A 23441-nucleotide genomic window follows, 5' to 3' on the forward strand; every position below is an offset into this window, starting at 1 on the left:
TTACAAATCTTCATCATCGAAGGTCTCAGTGCACCTCAGCATCACAGTCTCATAATCAAACTGAAGATCTTCTTCCTGAAATGCCCCCCCCAAAGCCAGGTAAGGTTAAAAAACAGAGGAGCTGATTGTGTTTCCAAGTGATTGGTTGGTCAAGCTGGCAGGTGTCAGCTAATGTGCCTCTCTGAATCAGCAGCTTGTCACTCAAGTGCCTGAGGTGCCTGACAAAGAATGTCTCAGATTCCCAACCAACTTCACTCTAAAAACGACAGGGCTTCACCCTGCCTCTACTTACATCATTTGGACTCGTGTTATTGACTGTGGTAGCAAGCATGTCACATAACACGCTCTGAAGATACGAGAGCTTCCTCGAGCCCTCAACTTTTACTGACTTCAGGCTTTGCTGCTTTTAGCAATCGAAGGAAATAGTCTTCTTGACCAGCTCAGAGAGCATAAGTGGCTCTTGAGAAATCGAAGCCTATGAGATGAAAGCATTTGTGTCTGCAATCAATCCAGTCCACCTTCTGCATTGATGCAAGACTTGTCAGGGAAAGACTGCTTTTAAAAATAGGTGATATTTATAAAACGTATAGCTTAAGGAGCACTAAATCGCTCTTGCTTGCAAAATGACTCATCTAAAATCTGTAATTTTAAAAGAAAGCGTGCATCTGAAGTTACAAAGGTACTCAATACAATTTAGAAAAAAAGCAGACTTTCACTTAGATACTTTAAAAACTTTGAACCTCAATCCAAATAAACTTTTAGCACCTGTACTGCTTAGCATCTCTTATTATGTTGTCTCATGACAACAGCTCTGGACAGCTGACAAGAGTGTTTAACTATTCTCACGCTCAGAAATATTTCTGTACCATGTAGCTTCCACGCTCCTGTTGTCATTTTGGGGCCAAAGTCCTTTTAAGAGCACTCCCTTTCTTTGTCCATTGGTTTCCTCCCTCCTCCTGTGTGATTCTTTCTCAAGCATTTTACATCACTGGGGTGCGTGACCTTGGCAGCCCTGAGCACCAGGGCAGCAGCTCAAGAGGAGCTGCACTCAGTGGAGCTGCGACTACAAAACAGCAGGCACACACAACCCAACACTTTGTACCTGGATAGTTAACTGCAAATGGCGTAACGCAGAACTGGTACATACTGACCAGCAATAAAATGTGTCACCTCACCAGCTCTGCAGGAAACCACAGGCTGCCTTTCACATCCAGTCAAGTACACATTGGTTACCTTGCCTTAGTACTTACCTGCTGCCCACCTCTGTATCACCTACCATGTGTGTGCACAGTGCACCAGGACTCCACTTACCTTGGGATAACCTATGCCACCGGCACTGCCCAAACTCCTGGGCTGGTGTACCGACATGGGCACTGCGGTCTGCAGGGACTCAGTCACACCCACAAGGTAAGCAAATGACTTGTCTCGTAACCCAGACAAGTCCAGGAGTTTCCAGAGCCCTGTGTAAACCGATTTCTGGGCTAAGCTGTGTAGCCTACACTGAGCACTCTGCTGCTGCCAGTCAGTGTTTCAAGCTAGCTGAAATGCTTCCTCGGCCCACTCAGCAGTCACTTCCCTAACTGCCTCCAACTATTTGCTCAGAGACAGAGCTGAATTTCTGCTCACAAAACAAACAAAAAAAAAACTCTTGTCAGTTGTATTTTTTTTCCCCCTTCTTGGCAGGATTCTCTAGATGTGCTGTACTGCAGTTATCTAAACCAAAACAGATCGCAACCTTCATATTATCAGTACTCTCTAGCCTGGGTGATTTCTGCTCAAACTCCCTTTTTATTGTGTCATCACAAACAACCAAAAGGTCCTGGGAAAAAAAAAAAAAAAAAAAAGTGCACACAGTCTTTTACTTCCTTTTGGATGTGCAGTTCTCAGTCAACTGCCAATCTGCTGTATTTCACTACCACTCATGCCACAGTCTGGGAGCTGTGAGATGGGCTTGGGCTCACATTTAACAGTACAGCACCAAGCAGGAGGACAAAATCAGCACTAAGGCATGACAGTCGTAACTCAAAAATACTGTATCTTGCCTACAGTTGATCTTTCTTTTCTAAGCATCTTCAGTTCATGGTCATTTACATAAACACAGGAAGAGCCTTGTGTTTATGCAGAACACAGTAATTCACAGACCAAAGGGCTGTGTAGATCAGCACCTTGTCTCTGACAATGGCCAGGAGTGGATGTTTAGACAAGAAATGCAAGAATATAGCACACAATATGCTCTGTTCCACAATACATGCTGCTGCATTCTGGCACACTGCTGTGAGGAGGTTCTGAACTGGGAATTGCATCTAGACTTTCAGGTATACTGCCAATAGACTGATTGGACTATGTTGTTATCATTTCAGTGGGTTCTTTCTAGTTTTGGTCTTAGAGCAATAAACAATCATTCTGTGTACCAAATCCATTTAGGATCAAAATTCTCTCATGCTACCCATCAAGTCTTTTTTTTTGCTGAAGAATCCTACTCTGGTAGCTCCTGTTTAATAGCTTTTGCTGCGTCTGCTGCCATGCTCTGTACCCCCTCTAATGCTAATATCTCCATGAGATAGTGGGAACCAAATGGCACACAGAAATCATTATGTGAGAATTTTAGGAAGTGGTGCAATACTAGTTTCTGTTTTGTGGTTTCTTTTTTGGGGGGGGTCTCAATTACCCTTCATCACAAACATTCTGTTTTCTTTAAAGGAACATCTGCTCATGTAACAAAGAGCAGGTGGAAGCTAGATGATAGCAAAAAATAAAATAAGATAGAACAGTGGCCATTGAACAGAGGCACAACTGACTCTGAGCCCAAACAAGCATGTTCCTGCTGAGGGATCTCTCCCTTTTGGTCCTCTACCCACGCGCGAGATCTCAGATACCTCCTTGGCAAGAGGACAAGAACAGGAGGAAGAACAGTGCAAACACAAAGACTTCTGGCTCAGTGAACCTGCAACAGCAGGCTGAGGGTAAGGCACAGCACAGCAGCTGCTCTCTTTTAAGAGCTGTTCTCTTTTAAGAGCATAATTACCCTGCTCTTAAGGCCTGCCAGATAGGGGCTGAGGGTAGGGAACCTGGCACCAAGACAAAGCACAAGGCAGTCCCTATTGAGCTCAGAATCAAGAGGCTTTGAGTTATGGAGAGAGCAGGCACTGCTTTACCTGCTTACATGAGATCACTCCAGCTTTTCAACCTGCAACTTCAATTAATAAAACAGTAATAATAAAAAATCCTCACATCATTTGGATTTTTAGTAAGATTCTGAGCATGACACCTCAAACCTTGTGTCTTACAGAGGCAACCCTAGTGACCTTTGGACTGACACATCTGAAGTGATAAACTCCAACCTCTTGTTTTAAAAGGAGCTGAACGATATGATCTGAAGCATGGAAAACACAAATCCCTGTCCGACGGTGACATAAATACACTGCTCCTTCTCTAAGGAACCCTTTGGCAAAGCTTACCTGGCAAAACTGTGCATTAGCAAAGAAAAGGCTTTTTAGGAACTCAGTGATCTGCAGATAGAGTCTGTGGTCATCCTCTGGATTTTCAGAAGTGCAGCTTGCAAATGCTGAACTAGAAATGGAACCCAAAGTTATGTTTAAGGTCTCATTCCCTCTTTTCTCCTCCTACTTACTTTCCCTCCTCCGTATTTTACTTATAAATTAAAGATGACTTAAATTGTTTTCAAGACAAACCTGATAATAAAGACAATGGATATAAAAGATAGGGAGGAGTGGAGGTGTTAGACAATACCTTCTCGCTACATACAAATGAGAGGAAGAACAGAGAACTGCAGTACAAGAAGCCACTGTCACAACAAAGAGATCCACTGATACATTACAGCTGCGGTAACTGTTTTAGGGAAAAGTATACAGCCGTCGTAACAGAGAGCAACAATGGCTTTTGGTAGTCTATTTTGTAGGCTTGTTCAGATGAACAACACTGACTTCTTTTGTAAAGTCAGAGAGAGAACATAATAAAAACGTGGTCATGAAATGACACGTTAGCTGTCACTGGCAAGTTTGGTAATGGGCAGCTTTGGTAACAAGCTCAGATCATCACTCTGCACCTCACCTCCATATTCCCCCTGGGATCTTACAAAGTTCTGCTACCACACCTCTGTCCGGAATTAAAAGGCATAGGGTGATAGGAAAAAGAAGCGAACAGGATAAATGTTGTCTACTGAAATACTAATCTAGTTTGGGGCTAAAACAAGACTGCAAAGATGATGGTAATACACTGCAGTATTAATGAATGCTTTTCTTGTTTCAAAAGCAAACAGCAATTGTGACCTAATCAACACTATTTAGTGGATGCATGTTTTGTTAAAGCTGTATGATGTATTCAAGAGTATTCTGATCAACAGTCTGAACAAAGTTATTTCCATTCATGCTGTCCTGAAAGTGCAAAGAGGAACTGGGGAGAAATAGTGAAGATGCATGCTAAAGATGCGTGCATTTTTAAGTATGGAAAAATAAGTAAAAACTGGGTCAAAAAGGGGATTAAAACACTACTTAGAAAGAGAAAAAAAAAACTGAGACTAAGCAGCAAGAATACATAAGAGAGGAGTCATAATGTGATTTTCCTCTTGAGGAAAGAAACCCTTTTCTTTCTTTGGTCTAATGGGAAAATCAAAGGCAGTTTTGTATCTGACATGTTCTTTCCTAGGTAACTGTGATCTGACCTGCAGAGGAAAGACCTATTATTATTTAATAGGTCTTGTGTTTCTTTGATGTTACTGCTCAGGTCAACCGCACTTTAGCTTGATCATCTCCTTCTGATGAAATTAGAGTACTTGAAAAAGGTTAAGGGAGACATTATTAAAAAAATATATTATTTTTGTCTCATTAAGTGAGAGTGCAGTTCATGATTAGCTGACTTATCCAGCGAATGTCTTATGGTCCTCATAGACCTGGTAAGTGAGAGAGAAAAGGAAAACATTACAAATCTTGTAATTTGAAAGATGTAAAGCTATGCAGAGTGGAGGGAAAAAAAAAAAAAAAAAGGTTTATCCATTTATCCAGAAGGAGGACTCCTGGATTTACCAGGAAGAGTTGCTAAGAGTGCTCTGGTTATCCCAAAGTGACCAGGCAGCCTCAGTAAGCAAAGCTTCCTGGTTTTGCTGTAATGCCTATTAATCATTCGACTCGTACACCTTAATAGACAGCACTATTGTGAGCACAATTGCTGTATGCTACTATTTCAACCATCTACTAAAAGTTAGACATAAAAAAGAGAGTTAGGCTTGTTGACTTATTCCATGAAAACTTGCTGTGGAGTATTGACTGTCAGCTATTAAGTCATTCTGTTTCATAAAAGGGGTGGGTTTGTAATTTACCTCTGGCTAGACATTCCCCGAGTCTCATTTGTGTTGAGGAAACCGGCAGCAACATCAAACGCATCTTCAAACATTACCTGTCAGGGAAAACACTTTGAATGTCAATATATCCAGCCACTAAACAGCTTTACCTAGGGCATAATTTTTAATAATTAAGTCTTTAAAAGCATGATATTCCTTCCTTCCATTTAACAGGTATGTTTACTGCTACAGTAAACCTACAGGGTTTTGCGGAGACAGGAATAAGGAGGAGTAACCATATTTCATGACTAGGAACACAAGGTTAGTCCGTTCCCTTAGGCCTGTGCTTCAACTTCCAAGCATTAGACCTGCATTACATCTCCCAAAACATCAGTAAAAACATGAATTTTAACAGTGCTTTTCAGACTTGACTGTGGGCTGTGGCATTGTTTATGGCTGGGGATCTCAGCTGCATCAGCCATTCTCCACAAATCCAATTCCAGTATACTGTCTGGCTTACAAAGGAGTTTGGATTCTCCATGTGACAGACCAATAAGCTCATTAGTTCACACTGCCATAACGTAGATCACACACTTTCTGTGCCAGAAAGTACTGCACATGCAACATCCCCATGACATTTGTTAAGTAGGTAAGCAATATGAATTGCCTAAGTGTCCTGTGACTCAAAAAGAGCTCGTCAATGCAATGTACTTATCTGCCAAAGGTGAACCTCTGTCCTTCCCTTGCAACTAATAAAATTACACACATCTTTGAGCAGCTAGTTGCTTAAGTAATCAGAGCTCCAGATCGGTTTAGGAAGAGTTGGCTGCTATTTGATCTCTCTATTTTTTTTTTTTCTTAAACACATGCCCTGGCCTACACAGTCGCTGAATTCTTGGCTCTGCAGAAATGCATGGAATGGGCAGTCACTAGTCCTGTATCATTGAAACTGGTCTACAAATACCTTCTCAGGGCTACCAAGTGCTTTGATTACCAGGAGGAAAAAAAAAAAAAAAAAAAAAAAAGCAGGCAAGAACAGTGCAAGTCTTGGGAAACCAGGCATTTCTTCTGCATTTAACTCATGTCCTCCTTGGAGGACTTGCAGAAGACAGCAACTGTATAATCCTCCTTCCTGCTCCTGACTCTTGGGCAAGTTAGAGCAAATTTTAAACTGTTACCTAGCACAGAAACTCCACAGGTATGTGAAGACCAGTAGGATTACTGCCACAGCACTCCTACAGCTTGCTTTTTATCTTACTAAGAGAGAATTCAATGCAGACATTTACTCAGACTGTTTATTGTCTCCACATATGCATTCAAGTGGTCTTGGGAAAGCTTAATTACAACTACTGTATGGCTCCAATTAAAAGCTGCAGTGCCAATTAGCAACTTGGCTTGGGTTTCAGAAGCAGAGGATGTGTGTTACTGAGCACTTACTTCCTCTGGTGTGGAGACTGAGGAACCACTGGCTTCCTCACTGTTACCTTGACTGTCCCTCATGTCACCATCACTGCATGCAGGTTCTTGGCAAGCAGCCTTCGGATCCAGGAGGAAATCTCTCTGGCTACAGTACTGCAAGACGCTGTCTCTCCTTTCTTCAGAAAGTTCTTGCCAGAGGTGTGAAATAGCCATGGAGATCACAGGCAGAGGTGCCTCCTTAGTGCAAACAACTCCATGCTCTATCAGCAGGTCTACTGTGTGCTTATAAACATACAGGTACCTGTAAGAAAAGGAAAAGGAGCATCTCAACACCAAGCTATCAGGCAGCCATCTGCTGTAAATCAGTGTGGAGGGACAAGACATCCAGTGCCAGCAGAACACCAAAGGCTTGACTCAGTTGCAATCTCGGCTATAGTCAATGCTGAGCTGTTACAATATATGTGGTGGAAATGACTTTCGCCCTTGCACAAGATGCAGTTCCTCGTGTCAAGTTTTAGAAAATCTAAAAGTGAAACAAACCGTTGTGAAACAGCGGACCACAGACGATAACAGAAACCATGCTGACAAACTGAGCCCTTCTGAGCACTCCTGCCTGAGCCAGCTGGTCTCAGAGCAGACGTGGTGATCCCCCTTTAGCTCAGGATGCCAGCTAAGGAATCTTCCCTGGGATTGAGTCACTGCTTTCTACTTGGGAGGTAAGCCAAGGATATAATTAATTACTAATCTGAGGTAATGTTAAACTTTGACTTTGCAGATCAGTAACTACTGTGCAAGGTCTGTTGTTAAACAGTTGAATTGACACCTTAATGGACTTGTCTAATAAAGTTGCCGTGCTGAACCGACCTGACTGTTGTAGCTGTTACCCAGAAAGATCCTGTCATGCCATCACAACCATCAGGAGAGCAGGGAGTAGCTGTGATCTGAAACTACTTCACTGACTTCTCCCTCTGAGACTTCATACAATTATTGAACGTTGCCCAACACTGCCAGAAGATTTTAGCAACTCCGTTCTGCCAAGATTTCATCTGCAAAAAGCAGGCTCCAGCCAGAGCCTCAGCAGGATTGCCTCAGAACAGAAGCTCCAGACTGCTACGGGCTGTACTTGTTGCATAGGCAAACCTCATTCTGGCATTTCATAAATTTTGCATACTTGCCTTTGTATCCTGAGGCTCTCGCACTGCAAGTCACTTTTTATACTTTTACTGGCATTGCAGTACTCTTAACTCTTGGCTGAGGTCATACCCTGATGCATTAGGTACGACACATGCAGACAGAAAGAGATTAACTTGGCCTGGAAGGTCTGACTTGAGAGGGCATGGGCTCTCAGTTTCCTCCACCTTACATCTGAGGAATTGCATTCCTGAGACTGACTTCTGTGATGTCTATCACAAAATTGCCAATTGAACATTAATGTTGTAATTTCAATCTGGTGACCAAAACACAGGAAGAGCCTGCTTCTTGTTAGCACCATGTGGCACACTGAACCAGGGGTAATGACACCTACTTTAGAAAGCAGCACTAAAGGGTATTTTATGTTTATTAGATGATTAGAGCTTCTCGGATGAAACTAACAAGTTCAAAGGAGCAAAAAGCAAGAGCTCTATAAACAGCAGTCACTGTTACTAAGTTTTACTGGGCTCAGGATGATTCCCTGGAAGTTGTCCCAGTCAGGCACATTTCCTGACTAACTCAACTACTGCACAAGAAATTAACTCCAAAGAGCTGTCTCTTGGTTGTTGTAAATACTTGTTTTAGTAAACCGATATTGAAAATATAAAGCAATCCCCCACACAAACATGTTTAACCTCCAATTTCCACGCTGTGAAGTCTTTTCCAACATTTTTATGGCAAATACCGTAGGGGGAATAAGCAGTCTCATGTCAGCTGCTGCCCTCACCAAGAATTCTGTGCAGTTTCTCAAACAGCTCCAAACAAAGGCTCTGGAGTTTCTCAAACAAAGCATGAATCACCATCAGACTGCTTGCTAAAGAAATTAACCTTGGACAAACCATGACTCAACAACTTCCTTCCCAGCTGGAAGGACACAACCACACTCTGCACAGGACGGAGCAGTGCCTAGTCCTACTGCTTGCAGCTGCAGGACGTGGCTAGAAGGAAACGCTCTGTAGAAGCTCAATGCCTTTCAGGTGCTGCCCAAATAACTGGACCAGACTATCACCAAGAAGCTGTTTTGTTTGCTGAAGACTCCCTACTATTTTATGCACGTTGTCATTGATCATTTTGTGAGAAGAATTAGCTGTGAACCAAGTGCAGCCTGCAATAAAACTGCAAGGTAAGTGCCAGGAGCCCACAGAGCCCTATAAAGGCTCTGTCTATACTGTCAGTGAAGAAGGGGAAAGACAAGTGTTTATGGCTCCGTTGCGCAGCCTTTGATGAAGTAGGGCTTCCTTCCCCAGAAAAACTTGATTCAGCACATTTCAAGGTCTTGTAAATGATACCTCACTACAGCCACCTCCGGCTCTCGCAGGAGCAAAAGAGGGCACAGTAGCGGTAGGCTGGTGCCATCTGCTGGCAGAGCTGCAGCCTCATTTTGATGAATAATCCAAGACAAATTTATAAAAAAAACCCAGTTCAAAGAAATTAAAAAAAAAAAAAAAAAAAAGAAACCACGTAAATCTATAGTGGTGAAGCTCTAGAAGAGCACTGACACACTTTAACATTTTTTTCCACTCTTTCTTGAGAATGGGCGAAAAAAACCTGCTTGGATTTTCCAAGGCTGGGAGAGCAGGGGGCTGACAGGATGCCCGGAGTCCATTCACATGGCAGCCATGGGCAAGGGAACTGGGAGGTGCTCAAGCTTCACTGCCAACAGGGCCAAAATTGCTGGCACAAGGCTTCTGCAAGGCAGATGCAGGCTCCAGCAGGGTTTCACGTACAGCAGTGACTGGATGCAGCGTGTATGCAAATGGAAAAACTGAAGGCAAGTTGGGGTGCACCTACCGTTCAAATTCCACCAGATCTGGGGATGAAGCGCCTGGGTACTGGCTGAATACTGGCTTCCCATCCTCTTCCATTGTTTGTTTTTCACATTCTTGTAACAGATACCAGATGGAGTCACTCTCACTCACAGCTCCTGAGGGTGATGCAGTGCTGAAAAGAACACACAGGGAAAAAAAGCCACAAACAACTTCTTAACTGGATTAATAATAGCCTTGCCATGGTCACTCCAGAGTCCAGGGCCATTCTTCCTAAGCAGGTTTTCCCTCCTCCTTTTGCTTTGCAAGCAAATGAGGTCTGTGGTGGAGACAAGCTGTGCAGGAGGGGAAGGAAATACAAGCACTGATTGGAAATGAGACCAACAAGATGCACAGAGTGCTCATGCACCACATGGGACTACAGGGGTCCATGTGAAATCTCTTCATCTTTTCCTCATGATGAAAGGCCTCTGCTTAGAAATTCAGTAACAATGACAGAAAGGCTCAGAGATGCTGGAATGGAAGCAAATGCAAAGTATTATCCTGTTTCCTTGATTGGTATAAGCCCTTACCTGTGATTGTTGAAGTACCCCTTGACATATTCCTCCTTGACTTCACCCAGGCTGGACGGGTTCCCCTCCTCCAGACTGAAGGACTCTGTTGTCAGCAGAAAAGAAACTGTCATATCAGTGGAGCGTTCGGCTTCCCTCTCATCCTCAATCCCAATCAAGCAGAGTAATTCTGACAACTGGTCCTTCATGAGCCAGAGATCTTCATTAGGCAAAAGTGCTGTGAAATGAGACCCCCCTGCCTCTCCTACAATGTGACTGGCATTACTGGGAGCTTCTGAGCATTGAGGAACTCAGAATCTCATGCTGTCTTCATGACATTGACATGACAGAACTGATGGTGAAAGCAATTAGCAAATCAAACAGCCAGGCAAGTACCAGTCAATTCAGTTACATGATTGCCATGTAATGAGCAAACTGCACACAAAAACTCCTGACAACCAACTCTGTGATTCAGCAACAGTATGAATTGTACATATATGCGAGTAAATCAAAGGGGAAGTTTAGCCCAGAACCCTCCTCAACCAGCCCCACTGCTTGTGATGCCTTCAAATCTGCTCTGGCAAACTACTCCTCCTGCCTGTGACTTTTACAGGTTACCTGAGGATGCGGGTTCAGAGTTTGCTCTGTGACTTGTAATTGATGCAAACAACTGGAGGTGCAAGTTGCATGAATAGCAACGTGCTTTTTCTATCCGACCGTATTTGGAAGACTCCCGCTGTGCTGTGGCTGGGAGCACACATGCTCCTGCAGCCCCTGCAGCCCATGCACACAGCCTGGGGACCCACACCGGCCCCAGGCTGGCCGGGCAGGAGGTGATGGGGTGATCGGACAGCCCCTGCCCCGAGTGCCTGCTGCTGTGGGACAGCAGGCATCACTTGTTGCCTTCCTCCGCCTGGCCCCGGAATGACTGGGGACCTCTGAGGTGCAGCGCTCAGTAGGTTGGTAGACACTGTGCTGCCCCTCACTTACTGCTACAGTCACATTGAAGTTCAATCCTCAGTGGGAGCAGCCACGCACCCGTCTCTGTTTAACAAAGAAATAAAAGCCACATCCAGGCAAAAGCTTGCAGTACCTTTCATCTTCAGCAAAGAACCCAAGGTTTGCTCCAGCTCCTGGATATATTTCTTAGACGTACACAAAACCTGATACTAAACAAAACAAAAATCAAACAAACAAACAAAAAAAGAAATCAGAACTGACTGCTCTCTGCTCTGACTAAATTCATGTTTTAACATGCCTTGGTGTTTTTTTTTTCCCCACTTTTTCTTCATTATCTCAACGTCTCTGAGGAAACAACTGTGTTGTTTCATGAGCTTCCTATACCCTAATTTGAAGGGGAAAGAACCACCAACAACGCAAAATTAAATACAGAATATAGATATTCTATATGATAAATACGTTATGTAATACATTAACATAATACTGAGTCATGTAGACATTTGCTACTTCAGTCTGATCTCTCACCAGCAAATGTTCTTGTTTGGACCATTCCCTCCTTGAAGCATGTCCAGAACTCCCATGCCTGCAGCATGGCTTGTTGGATGTCTGCTGACTTAAGGCATGAGACTTTACCATTCACTTCTGATGAGGGTTTCAATAGGAGCCCTTGCCACGTTCTACTCTCAGCTACGCTGCTGTGAACTGGAGTAACTTCAATGCTTCAAATCATTCATTCAGCATTTACAGCAGGCACAGTGAAGAACATACGGCCGATGCCTTTAAACATACCTACTCATCTCAAAAATATTTCAAGATTTACATGCTCAGTGAGACCATCCAGTCACCTTAGACAGAAGGTCTACCTTGCAGAGCTTTCACACCAGTTATTTCAGCCAGGCATTAAGCACTAGACTTAGGAGTAAGCTTCTGTATTTAAGCCCTTGAAGATACTGATCTTCCTTGGATCCCAAAAGTCATGCGATGGGCACGATACTATGAAACAGCAGTTCCAAGAACTGGTATGTGCAAATAGCATGGTCAGATCAGACAAAACAAGTACCCGTTTAGTCTTGGTTTCGGGTGTTATGGTGACTTCAACTTAACTTGCATCTCCTTCAGAACACGGCAAACCAAACCCTTATCTCAGACATCACAAAACGTAAGGGGCCCTGTCTGCACAAGCCCCACAGCGCAGCATTTAGTATGTTGAGAATCACAAGGCACTTTACAAGGATGATTCTCATCTTAAACCAGCATTTTACAAACCAGAAAACTGGAAGTAACCCGTCTAATGGCTTGGTGGCAGAGCTGAGAAGAGGAATCCTCGTAGTTCTTCCTCTGCTTTGGGTACACTACTATCCACCTTTTCAGTAGCACTTTTGCTTAATCTCTTCTTTATAAACTTTTTTTTTTTTTTGATTAAGTAGTTTCTTAGTTTATTTTTTTCTTAGTTTTATTTTTTTTTTCCTGCCTTAACTTTCTCAGTCCCTTAAGGACAAAACGCACTTCAAAGGATGAATGAATTCTCTCCTCCCTGTAACAACTTCCGTCCCTGAACCCGCTACCTCCCGTTCCATACCGAAACGCTGTGAAATCAAGACAGTTTAATCATGGGACCCCCTGATTTGTCTCCGGAACACGGCCACGAGGAAGCTGCAAAAAGAACACAGCGTAAGAAGCGTGCAGACGAGCCGCATGACAAGCCCGTGACCCGGACCACAGAGCCAACAGCTCGCTCGGGATGAGCTGGCAGCTGCAAAGAAGAAAAAGGCTCCGGGAGAGCTGCCTGGAGGGGAACGAAGCGTTTACCGGCATCCCTACGGGCACCGCCGCCACCCCCATCGGCGGCCGCAGGGCCCCGCGCTGCCCTCCTCGCCCCATCCCGCGCTGCCCGGCCGCCCCCAGCAACACGTGGCGCACGTGGCGGGCGGCCAATGGGAGCGCGGCCGCGGCCCCGCGGCGGCCAATGGGAGCGAGGGGAAAAACGCGGGCTGCGGCCGCCGGCTGGGGAAGGGAGGGAGAGCACGGGCGGGTTTGCGCGCACGGCCGCGCGGGGAGGACTACAAGTCCCGGCGTGCCTTGCGCCGGGCGGCGGCGGCGGGGCGCGCCGGGAGTTGTAGTCCTGCGCGGCGCAGGGCTGGGCCGGGCCGGGCCGGGCCGCGTCGCTCGGGGCCGGGCGGCCGCTCGCCGCCGCTGAGGCGGGCGGAGCCGGCGGCGCCCCCATGGCGGCGGCGGCGGAGCGGACGGACGAGCTGGTGCGGGAGTATCTGCTCTTCCGCGGCTTCACCGCCGCCCTCAAGCAGCTGGACGCCGAGATCAAGGCGGACCGCGAGAAGGGCTTCCGGGTGAGGCAGGGCCGGGGCCGCGGGGCGCCGGGGGGGGGCCTAAAATAGGGCCCGGGGGGAAGGGGGTGGAAAAGGGCGAGCTGCTGGGGTGGCGTCCCGAGGGGCTGGGGGGCCCCAGAGGGGCAGGCGGGGTCCCGAGAGGGGCAGCCCAGCCTCGCACGGATCCGCCTCAGCAGCCGCCCTCAGCCTGGGCTCCAGGGTCCTGTGTTTTGGGGGCAGGTTTTGGCCCCCAGGGCTCCCCCAGCCGCACGGGGCGCCCCCATCGCCGCCGGGCCTCGCCCGCACCGCAGAAGGGCCAGCGGGGAGCCGTGTCCCGCTAATAGCTGGCACTCGCAGTGCTTCAGAGCTGCCCGTGCAGCGGGGCTTTCTTCCTCTTTCTGGGCTCCCTCTCGGCTGGCTCGGTACCGTTTTTCCCTTTAGCCTATAAATAACGCGCTTTTCCGAGCACCGCGCTCGAGTTTTCAACACGTAGCGATGTTATTCCTGGTGCCTCGCTACCCGTCAGCTTTTAGAAGAAGTGGAAACGCTTTGCTTGCTTGCTTTAAAAAAAAGCAGCCACAAACACCCGTGTTTAACAGAATGTAATCTTGTCAAAAACTGCCCGTGGTCTCTCAGCCGATGCATACGGCCTGGCTTGGCGCGTTACTTGTGGCATTCCTCCTGGAGTTAAAGCTCCTCAGCGTCAGGAAGTCTCGCGTGCCAGACAGCCCACACATGACTGCGGTCTCCCCCGTTTTGCCCCCTCCAGGTGGACAAGATAGTGGACCAGCTGCAGCAGTTTGTTCAGAGCTACGACCTGGCGGCCCTGCGGGATTACTGGAGCTACCTGGACCGGCGCCTTTTCAGCCGTTTGGAAGACGTGTACCGGCCCACGGTGAACAAGCTGAAAACCAGCTTATTCCGATACTACCTCGTCCATACTGTTCAGGTGGTGGTGGTTCAATCTTTTTAGGCTTCTGATTTTAAGGAAAAAAAATATCCTGGTGTCTGAAACCAGAGCAAGGAAATACCCTGAGAGCCTCTGACCCGCCTGGTGGGTCAGGGACAAGCAATTCATGAGAATTCATCAGAGTGTGGTGAAGAGTTTGACGCAGACTCACATGATGGGCTTGCAGGCAGGAGGACAGGGAAGCTGAGATGGGAGGGGAATATGGTTAGCTGGGAGCAAGGTATTTGCTCAGCCACAAAGGCAGGCTCAGGCCCTGGCAGATGGGATGGCTGAACTGGCAGCTCAGTCCTGCTCAGGCTCTGTTAATGACATGGATACCAGCAGAGACCATAAGGCTCTTAAATGTCTCCTCGTGGGGCATTCACTGAGAACACGGGAGGGCAAGGTCAGTGCTTGAAGTAGTCCTCTAAAGTTGAGGAAACAGTCAAAAAAACAAAATCTCTACGTAGGCAAGTGTAATCAGCTGCACCGTTGTAGAATAAGGAGTGCCTGAGCAGGCAGCAGTAGGGTAGAGAAGGGCCTTCTGCAGCGTTAGGGATCAACAGATGGGCTTGTTGGTATTCCTTCCGCTGTAACCTGCTGGCAGGGCTCAGCCAGTCTTTACAGGGACCGGGGTTCCTAAAGAATCAACAAAGCTGGAAGGTCTAGAAGAAGAAAAAGGGACATTTGGAGTTGGAGTTCTCTTTTAGTTTATAAAGGAGGAGAGAGGGGAGATGTGAGCTTCAAATCTGGACAAGTAATGTGGGAGAGAAAGTGAAAGTGTTTTTGTCTGCTCTGAATAGAACAGAAAATAATGATACCTTAGGAAAGTGAAAGAAAGATAGTACACAGCATTGGCAAGCAGGGTACACAAACACCTGTCAACAATTCATGTTTAATTTCTTACAATTTACGAGCAGTACTTCCACCTCGATTCCGTTCCTGGACTGAAAATCTGAAATGATGGATGTTGGTGGAGGAGTCAAAATGTAACGCATGTTTCTGGAAGCATGGTTTCTCGTGTTTTGTTGTCTTGCCCTGTGCTTACCTTGGAGTGTGATCGTCATGTCTGGATAACGAATCAGATCAATTTTTTTTCAGGCTACATCCGTGGTAGAATTGAGTAATTTGAAGCATATTTTGGGCTTGTATGTCACCACTTGTGTCTTATGTGGGTGGACAAACTGCACTGGGTTAGCTGGAAATTGCCAAGGAGCTAGCTTGATTTTCCACGGCCTTTAAACAAGACTGTGGTGACTGGAAGGGATGTTGGATGAAGCGCCTTTGGGAGCTTCTGGCATTTGGGCAATTCTTTTGTTCTCACACGAGCCTTAATTCTGAGCGGTAGCTCTTAGGGTGTCCATCAGGCACTGCTGCTTAGGACCCGTGCAGAGCTGTGAGTGGAGGTGTGAGCGCTGTTCTCCTGTGTTTCAGAGCGGCCGCAATGACAAGGCGCAGGAGTTCTTCCTCAAGCAGGCCTCCGAGCTCCAGAACCAGGCGGAGTGGAAGGATTGGTTTGTCCTGCCCTTCCTCCCTGCCCCAGACTCCAACCCCACCTTTGCCACGTATTTCTCACGCCAGTGGGCAGATACATTCATCGTGTCCCTGCACAACTTCCTGAGCGTCTTATTTCAGTGCATGCATATCCTTTTCTGCAGCTAAGAGTTAAATCTCCCTGGCCCTGGTGTTATGCTGACTCTCAGCAGCGGTGCCAAGAATACAGGATTGCAGAACCTTCTGCTTCCAGGTGATTGCTTAGAGCCAAGCCTTAATAGGAAGCTGGTGTTTACCAGAGGATGTCGGAATAGTTGTTATTCAATTTCAATAGTTATTATTCAATTACCTGATGATACGTTATATTCCCTGGGCACAAACAATTGTGGTTGCTGCTGATGCTGAGCTCATCCCTATGCCAGTGACGAGGAGAGCAGTCAGAAATCTTATATGAAACGCTTTTCCTGGTTACTTGGCGTACAAAACAGGCATGCAACCTTGGGTCCTCGCCCATAACTAAACCAGCCTCTCCTGTTAGACCCTCCTGGGGGCATCCATTCACAAAGCTGTGCAGTGACAGCCCAATATAGTAGGGAAGCTCAGCATTAGCAGTAAGTCTTTTGTCCCACACTGCAGAGGCCTGTGTTGCCTGGTAGTGCTGGTTTTTAGAATTAAGCCAGCTGTGCACAAGCTGTTGCCTTGAGTTTTTCTTTAACATTTCTCACCAGTGCCAGTCATTTTGAACTTTGAAGCTGAATGTCACAGGAGCAGTCTCATACAAGAAGAAAATGAATCCTTGCGGCATAAGGTGAGAACCGAAGTCACTCCATACTTGCTGACTATAAGGCTGTGAGTTTTGTGAAGCTGGTTCTGTCTGTCCAAGCAAATTGTATCTCCTCAATTTAGTGCAGTTATTCCAAGGGACGTTCTTGCAGAAATCCTTTGTTATTTTGGTTTGTCTTTGAACTGTCTCCAGCAAACCGAGGGCTGTGATCATATGATGATTAGTACAACGTCTGTAGGACATTCCTGGGCCTCTGCTGGAGGCATCTGTCCCTCTCCCTGTGCCGTCTGATGGGTGCAGATCCTGTGCAATGCCTTTTCTGCTATGCTGCAAATTCTGCCAGGCTGAAACTAATGGCAGGTTAAGTGCACGTATGACTGACTTCGCAGTGAAACTCACAGAGTGCTCACAGTCACCTCCAGAACTGAGCTGACAGCGCAATAGAAAGTGGCAATAACTTAGGGTGAAGAGGCAGAAACCAGTACATCTGACGTGGCCACTTTACCGCAGCTGAAGTGCACTTAAAGTAATTTAAATCAACTAATGCAACTATTGTTGTGAATATCTGTTTCCCAGTTCTAGACCCTGCTGGAAGAAAGGCTGAACTGCTTTAACAAAGTGTCACCCAGTTCAGTGTCTTGTTTTTGACAGTAACATCCACAGATGTTTAGAGAAAAGGTGTAAGAAAATACGATGTGTCAGTCCTTTCCAAGTACAATCTCCCATTAGAGAAACTTGGGAGATGTACAATTTAAGAACCTTCTAAACTACAGATCACATCTGGCTGATCTTGTACAAGTGGGAAACCTTATTCATGTAAGCAGGACTTTAGTTTCACTTGAAACAGACCATGAAACATTTCTCCCTAAATGAATGCTTCAGTAATTTAAGTTTTGTGCTTTACCCTCCTGTGTTACAAAACATTGTCCTGTGTTGTGCTACAGCTGTTCAGGTAACTGAGCAACTCTGTGTTCATCTGTCCTAAAATGTTGAAATAAAATAGAAAAACTTACCTCAAAACGGAGGTTTTATGGCTCAAGAAAAGCAAGGTTTGGCACTCTGCGCTGTGTGGGGTCAGTAGAGCAGGAAAACTACCAGGGCAGATCTGCAAAGATGGTCAGTGAATAAGGAGGGGAGGACAGGGTGTGTTTTGAACTAGAACTCTTATTTCTTCCAATTTCGTATTCTGCACTTCTGGTCAGATTGAAGCCGGGTTGAAGGGTGGGTTTTTGTTTTGTCTTGCTTTTGATTTGTGTCACAAACTGGACAAGTATTCTCTGTCAGAGATAAAGCTAGACTTTTTTTTTTTTTTTTTTTTTTTTTTTAAAGAATTGCTCAAGCTAGAAAGGGAAACAGCTACCTATAGAATACAAGCTTAAATGAAAATGGTGTGAATAAATACTGAATTCAGTGGTGGCTGGGATTATGTAGTGATCTCAATTTCACTGTTGAAACTGAATGCAAATACATGAATTGCATCCTGGGTTTCTAAAGCTCCTTATTTTTGTTATTGCTTTTCTGAAGTACTGTGATAAAAGGACAAATGAGAGTTGTGTCTGAAAAACAAATATACGGAAAGGCCTGAGGAACTCATCACACAGCCAAGAGTCACAGGCATCAACCACATCTGTCACAGAAAGAGGCTTCCTGAGGTTCCTGTCTGCGCAGGGGAAAGAGAAAAATGTTTCCTTCTCCGTAATGTGGAGATAAATCTCTCTGTCATGCTCGGGAGGGAGCTGAGCAGGATGTGGAGCTGGATTTTCAGGACGGCCTGATGGTGTTGGCCTCAGCACGCCCTGCCAGCTTGCCAAACCCTTGGCTGTGGGAGGAAGGCGACTTCCCAGGCTTGCTGCCTGCACGTCACCACCACCAGGCACGTGCACTGCCCTGGCCTTGAACCGCCTGCATGGAGCAGCAGGCTGAGCAGTTGTGCCCTGGCCAATGCTGCTTTCCCGGCCCCATTAATGCTGCTGCAGCAACAGCCCAAGAGGACTGAAGGGTTTTAAGCTGGCTCCAATTTCATACATGTGAAGTGCTGGTTGTTCCCACTGCTTGGACTGATGTGCTTAGCCGGTCAGGGCAACTTTCTGCCTTCCCCACCCTCGTAGGGCTGGTGAAATAAAAGGAACAAACAACTTCAGCAAGTGGGAAGGAGGTGAATCTTGGTGAAACTTCTGCTGACTTGGCTCTCCCTTCTCTTGCAGCTTTTTGCTTTGCAGGCTGAATCCTCCCGCATGAAGAAAGAGGAACTGGAAGTGGAAGAAGCAGTTGTGCATCACAAGCTGCCTGCATATGTGGCCAACATGGATCGACTGGGGGACTCTGAGCTGTGAGTGCCTGCAGGGGAGGAGCTGGGACAGACGCTGCTGCTTTTATTGGGTCACTTCCTCGTTTTGTGCCCTGGGAATCATTGCAGAAACACATCCTGGCAGAAATCATCTCCCACCTTTAGAGAGAGATTCTCACTGAGCAGGGAGGGCCCAAGCACATGCAGAAGTTGTTCTGCTTTGGTCTCACCATTATACCAGGGTATTTTGGGCAGGCAGAACGCTGCTAACAGTGTAATACCCCGCAGTGTTGCTCAGATGAAGCGGATTGTCACTTTAATTCCTATTTTCTGTAGTGGCTGTGGTGCAGAGTGTGTGCACTGTATTGATTGTAGATGTTGCTCCTTTGTCACCTAAAGGGGTCGTCGTTATGCAGAGATGGGCTTTCTTTTGCAAAGGCAAGAGGAGAAAGGGAGTTGCTATTCCATGAAGCTCAGTTACGTATGGAACTCCCAATAAATCTACAGTTAGTGTGTTTTGTGGCTACATCTGTTGTATTCCTCTCTGCAGAGAAGAGGCAACATACCCAGTGATACAGGTTGATTGTTTAAACCCTGTCTTCCCTTAGTATGCAGTTATGTGAAGCAAGTCTGCACATCTCAGTCCTCCAGAAGCATCAGTCCCCCAGAGGTTCAAACAGTTTTTTGCTGGGTCATCTTTGATCAGGCTGTCTGGCTGCACTTTCATGTTCTGTTTGTTTATTTTTCAGTGATATGACCTGCAGCCAGAGGAGCACTGCACATTCTCTTCAGTCCCGTGGAGGCTTTCTCTCCTCTTTCCTCTCCCAGAGCAAAAAGGGCCCTTCCAGACCAGCTCAGCCGAGTGGGGCTTCTCCAACACAGCAGCATGCTGCCAGTCTTGGGAAGAAAGAACCAGCAAATCACCAGGTGATGCTCAACTGAATTCACTGAAAGGTGCTCAGTAGCCAAGGAGTTAGCTTGCAGCACAGCCCTGCTCCAAGCTTTTGCTTTCACCTGGAAGAAAAAAAGTCATTTTCTACCTTGAACGTGTACACTGGGTGTGAGTGCACTGCAAGAACAGCTGATGATGTCTGCTGGCTTGTAGAGCCCTTGTGGATGCCTGGTTTCTTTGCCTCGTCTTTTGCTCTTTCTTCCACAGCCTGATGCAAACATAACTTTGCCAAATCATTCCTGCCTTACAGAGTGCCAAAGGAAAAGAAGGAGCAGTGACCTGTAAGGATGGGAAGAGCCACTTCAGCGGGTTAGCAGCGGGTGAGTCGAGCTCCCTGCAGCAGCGGCAGAAGCGCTTGCAAGAGCACGGGAAGGAAAGGAGAGAGCTGCTGTCAAAAGGGACCTTTCAGGTACTGGGCAACACTGCGAAGCTGGGAAGTGGAGGGCTGCCATTTTCTGTTATTTTTTTTATGTTGGGCAGTAAAACAAATGCAAGTATTCCCACTAAGCTTCTGGAATGCTGCTCCAATCAGCTGTGTCAAAGGTTAATCTCTGTAGTTAATCAGCTCCTTCCACTCTCAGATTATTTCTGTGTTCCTGGAAGGGACTCAGTGCTGACATTTCAAAGGGAAGACGAATTGTTGCTTCTCATGGTCTTGTTAACCGCCTTGTCCTGGAGAGGGCATGTTTCATCCACCTTAGTGGCTGTTATGTCCAAGTACCTTGTTATAATCCATCTGCCTCAGTAACAGTGGGCTCAGCTCACCCATACTACAGAAGTGAGCAATTGTAAGACAGACGTAAAAGATCAAGAATTCACATACATAAATAATGCTGTTCCAAAGAGTCCTGCAGCATGGATTGCAGAATCTGTTTTCTCTCCTCCCTGTCAGCTGTGTTCTCAGGCTGGTTTGTGCAGGCTCTGTGTTACAGCGAAAAATTGCAAGCTTTCCTGGATAGGAGTAGAAATATCCTTCATAGCAATGTTTTGGAGTCTTCTGCACCACGTGTTGCGGTTTTGTGTGGGGCTGTGCCCTGCTTTCTGTGTAATAAAATAATAAAACTATGTCCTGGGTTTTAACTGCTGAAGGTCAGTGGAGTGCTGCTGTTCACCCCCATGTTGTCTGGCTTTTAGCAGCCACGTGTGTTTTGGAATGGAGCTTAGGAGGAATGGGTGGTAACATCTCAGCCATGTTTATTTTGGCTATATGAGACTCTCCGCTGGGGGAGAGGTGGTGCTGAGGGACTGTTGCTTATCAGCTGATGGGCATGGCTGTTCTGCGTGGGGTGTGCTGCTTTGGAGTGATGTTATTACACCAATGAGTGCTCCGGGCTATGAGAGAACTTTGTTCTTCGTGGCTCATCTAAAAGACTAATTAAGCACTGGTCAGGGTGTTGCAAACCCTGGCTGCCTAGCAAGTATCCTTTGACTTTCCTTGTGCTATGATGTTCCAGGTTAAGGTGGTGTCTTTCTGCCTTTGTGAAAGTTGTCTGGTCGTCTTGGGGAAGCTGATACTGTTTAGCTTTCTGTTGTTCTCAAAGCATGAGTCAAAAAGGAAGCTGGAAGGCTGCACTGTTTCTCTGATATGAGTGTCATTCATCGGTTATCTCCCCACGTTAACACAGAGCAAGGCGTTCTTGGATTTCTTTCCCAGCCTTTTCCGGCTTTGTGAATTGTGATGATTTGCTTATGTAGTGTTTAACTTACTGCTCAAGATACAGCACTACTATAAATAAGGCAAGGATGTGTTAGGGAACATTACCATGCAGACTTCTCAAGTGTTTCATCTTCAGAGGATGGTGTAGCTAAGGGTTGCTTGCAAACATTTTGCTGACTCGTGCACTGTATCTGCTCCTAGTGGCAAGGGAGGATTAAGGTGCTTTCAGAGACTTCTGTGTGCTGCAGTGGATATCTTGTTTCACTCAGATGCTTTTACCTCCTAAAAATCCATTCGTTCCAACTCGCGTCTGTCCTGTCAAATTGGGTTTTAAACTTCTGGACTCATGTTGACTGTAGTTGGCATCATCTGACTGCAGTGATCACCACGTTGTGCACAGACCAGATCCCTGCTGACATGCATAATCTATCCACCGTGGCTCACCGTCCTCTGAGAACTCTTGTGCAGACTGACCACAGACTTTACATTGCTGTATACAAGAATTCTTTGAAATCTGATGATTTGGTTGTTAGTCTGTACTTGACCAGCATCAAAATGGGTCTCTGATATCGGCTGAGGTCTGCTGAACAGAGACGCTGCAATTCCTTGAATTCCTGTTTGAAGTTGTATGGCTGGCCTTGCAGGGGGCGTATAAGGGACTCTACGACTAATGGGGCCACATCAAATGGCACAGCTGTGCAGTGCCCCATCACTGTGCTCAGGAGGAAGGTCCCTGACAGAAGGGGAGTTGAGCTGACAGTGCTTCTGTTTCAGTACAGCTGTTGTTCTTTCTCTTAACAGGAGGGGTGGCTGAAAAGCTTGGCCTGGAGATACTGCTTCCGTATATTTCACACAGGATTTCTTCCTGCAGGGCCAAAGTGCTGAGAAGAAAACGGATATTAGCACACCCGAGACAGAGCCGTGCTCAGAGCTGCAAGCTGACCAAGCAGAGACTTCAGCCAAAATGCCCACCAGTGGTACAGAGGCTGTGGGGGTCCGACAGGAGCAGCCTTTCATCGTCCTGAGCCAGGAGGAGTACGGGGAGCACCATTCGTCCATCATGTACTGCAGGTAACAGGCTGGCAGAGGAAGGCTTTCTCCTAGAAGCTTCTCCAGAGGATCAGCTCTGTCTGGCTTGTTTCTCCCAGCCTCTGTTCTGCCCAGCACATTGTGCGTGTACTCTTGGTTGTAGGGCAGCTGAGTTGCTGTGACTGACAATAGGTTGTAGCTTGTGCATTGAGAATTGGCAAAGATTTTTGTGATAGGGAAATGCCAGCCAGGAGTAAACTGCCTGGGAAAGCCTGTTGGTATTGCTGAAGGCTCTATGCTGTGCGTGTGGAGCTCTAGTGCTTCATTGCACTGGTTGTTGTAGGAGAGGAAGGATTACTGGGCTATCTGCCTGCATCTAAGAACTTCAGGGAGAAAAATACCCAGTCATTTTCTTTCTGCACACAGGGTTGATTGTTCTGGACGGAGGGTGGCCAGCTTGGATGTGGATGGAGTCATCAAAGTGTGGACTTTTAACCCAATAATGCAAACTAAAGCTTCATCTATTTCCAAGTCTCCGCTGCTGTCTCTGGAATGGGCAACCAAGCGTGATCGGCTGGTGAGTAGCCTGTGCGTGCTGAGACTCAGGAGTCCCAGCAGATGATTTGGAGCTCAGTTGTTGTGTGCTGCACATTAACTTCTAGGTGGCTGCACTGCAGATAAAATCAGGACAACAGTTAGTTTCTGCTTTAGGGAGAACTGAAGCCTGTAGGGTCTTATAAAAGCCAGGGAGTGAGGAGCGTGCTCTGTATTTTGCAAGAAAC

General features: G+C 46.4%; 2 protein-coding genes across 2 annotated transcripts in view; one reads left to right on the plus strand and one right to left on the minus strand.

The window, feature by feature from the left end:
• On the minus strand, nucleotides 1-13407 carry STRA8 (stimulated by retinoic acid 8; the record flags this gene model as incomplete). The annotated part of the gene is made up of 9 exons (XM_082752062.1): nucleotides 1-75; nucleotides 3459-3570; nucleotides 5336-5412; nucleotides 6734-7016; nucleotides 9698-9847; nucleotides 10245-10329; nucleotides 11317-11392; nucleotides 12993-13187; nucleotides 13267-13407. The coding sequence occupies 9 exons, from the start codon at nucleotides 13405-13407 to the stop codon at nucleotides 1-3; spliced, it is 1194 nt and encodes a 397-aa protein (XP_082608188.1).
• Nucleotides 13335-23441, plus strand: part of WDR91 (WD repeat domain 91) — a 16081-nt gene continuing 5974 nt past the window's right edge. Inside the window, exons 1-9 of the mRNA XM_082751449.1 lie at nucleotides 13335-13528; nucleotides 14277-14456; nucleotides 15891-16097; nucleotides 16675-16758; nucleotides 18939-19063; nucleotides 19771-19948; nucleotides 20224-20382; nucleotides 22502-22701; nucleotides 23086-23236. Coding sequence (XP_082607575.1) covers nucleotides 13406-13528; nucleotides 14277-14456; nucleotides 15891-16097; nucleotides 16675-16758; nucleotides 18939-19063; nucleotides 19771-19948; nucleotides 20224-20382; nucleotides 22502-22701; nucleotides 23086-23236 — 1407 coding nt within the window. The 5' untranslated portion in view covers nucleotides 13335-13405. The remainder of the gene's footprint in view (nucleotides 13529-14276; nucleotides 14457-15890; nucleotides 16098-16674; nucleotides 16759-18938; nucleotides 19064-19770; nucleotides 19949-20223; nucleotides 20383-22501; nucleotides 22702-23085; nucleotides 23237-23441) is intronic.

Source organism: Aythya marila (genome assembly GCF_965140915.1).
Source record: "Aythya marila genome assembly, chromosome: 1".
Lineage (NCBI taxonomy): Eukaryota > Metazoa > Chordata > Aves > Anseriformes > Anatidae > Aythya > Aythya marila.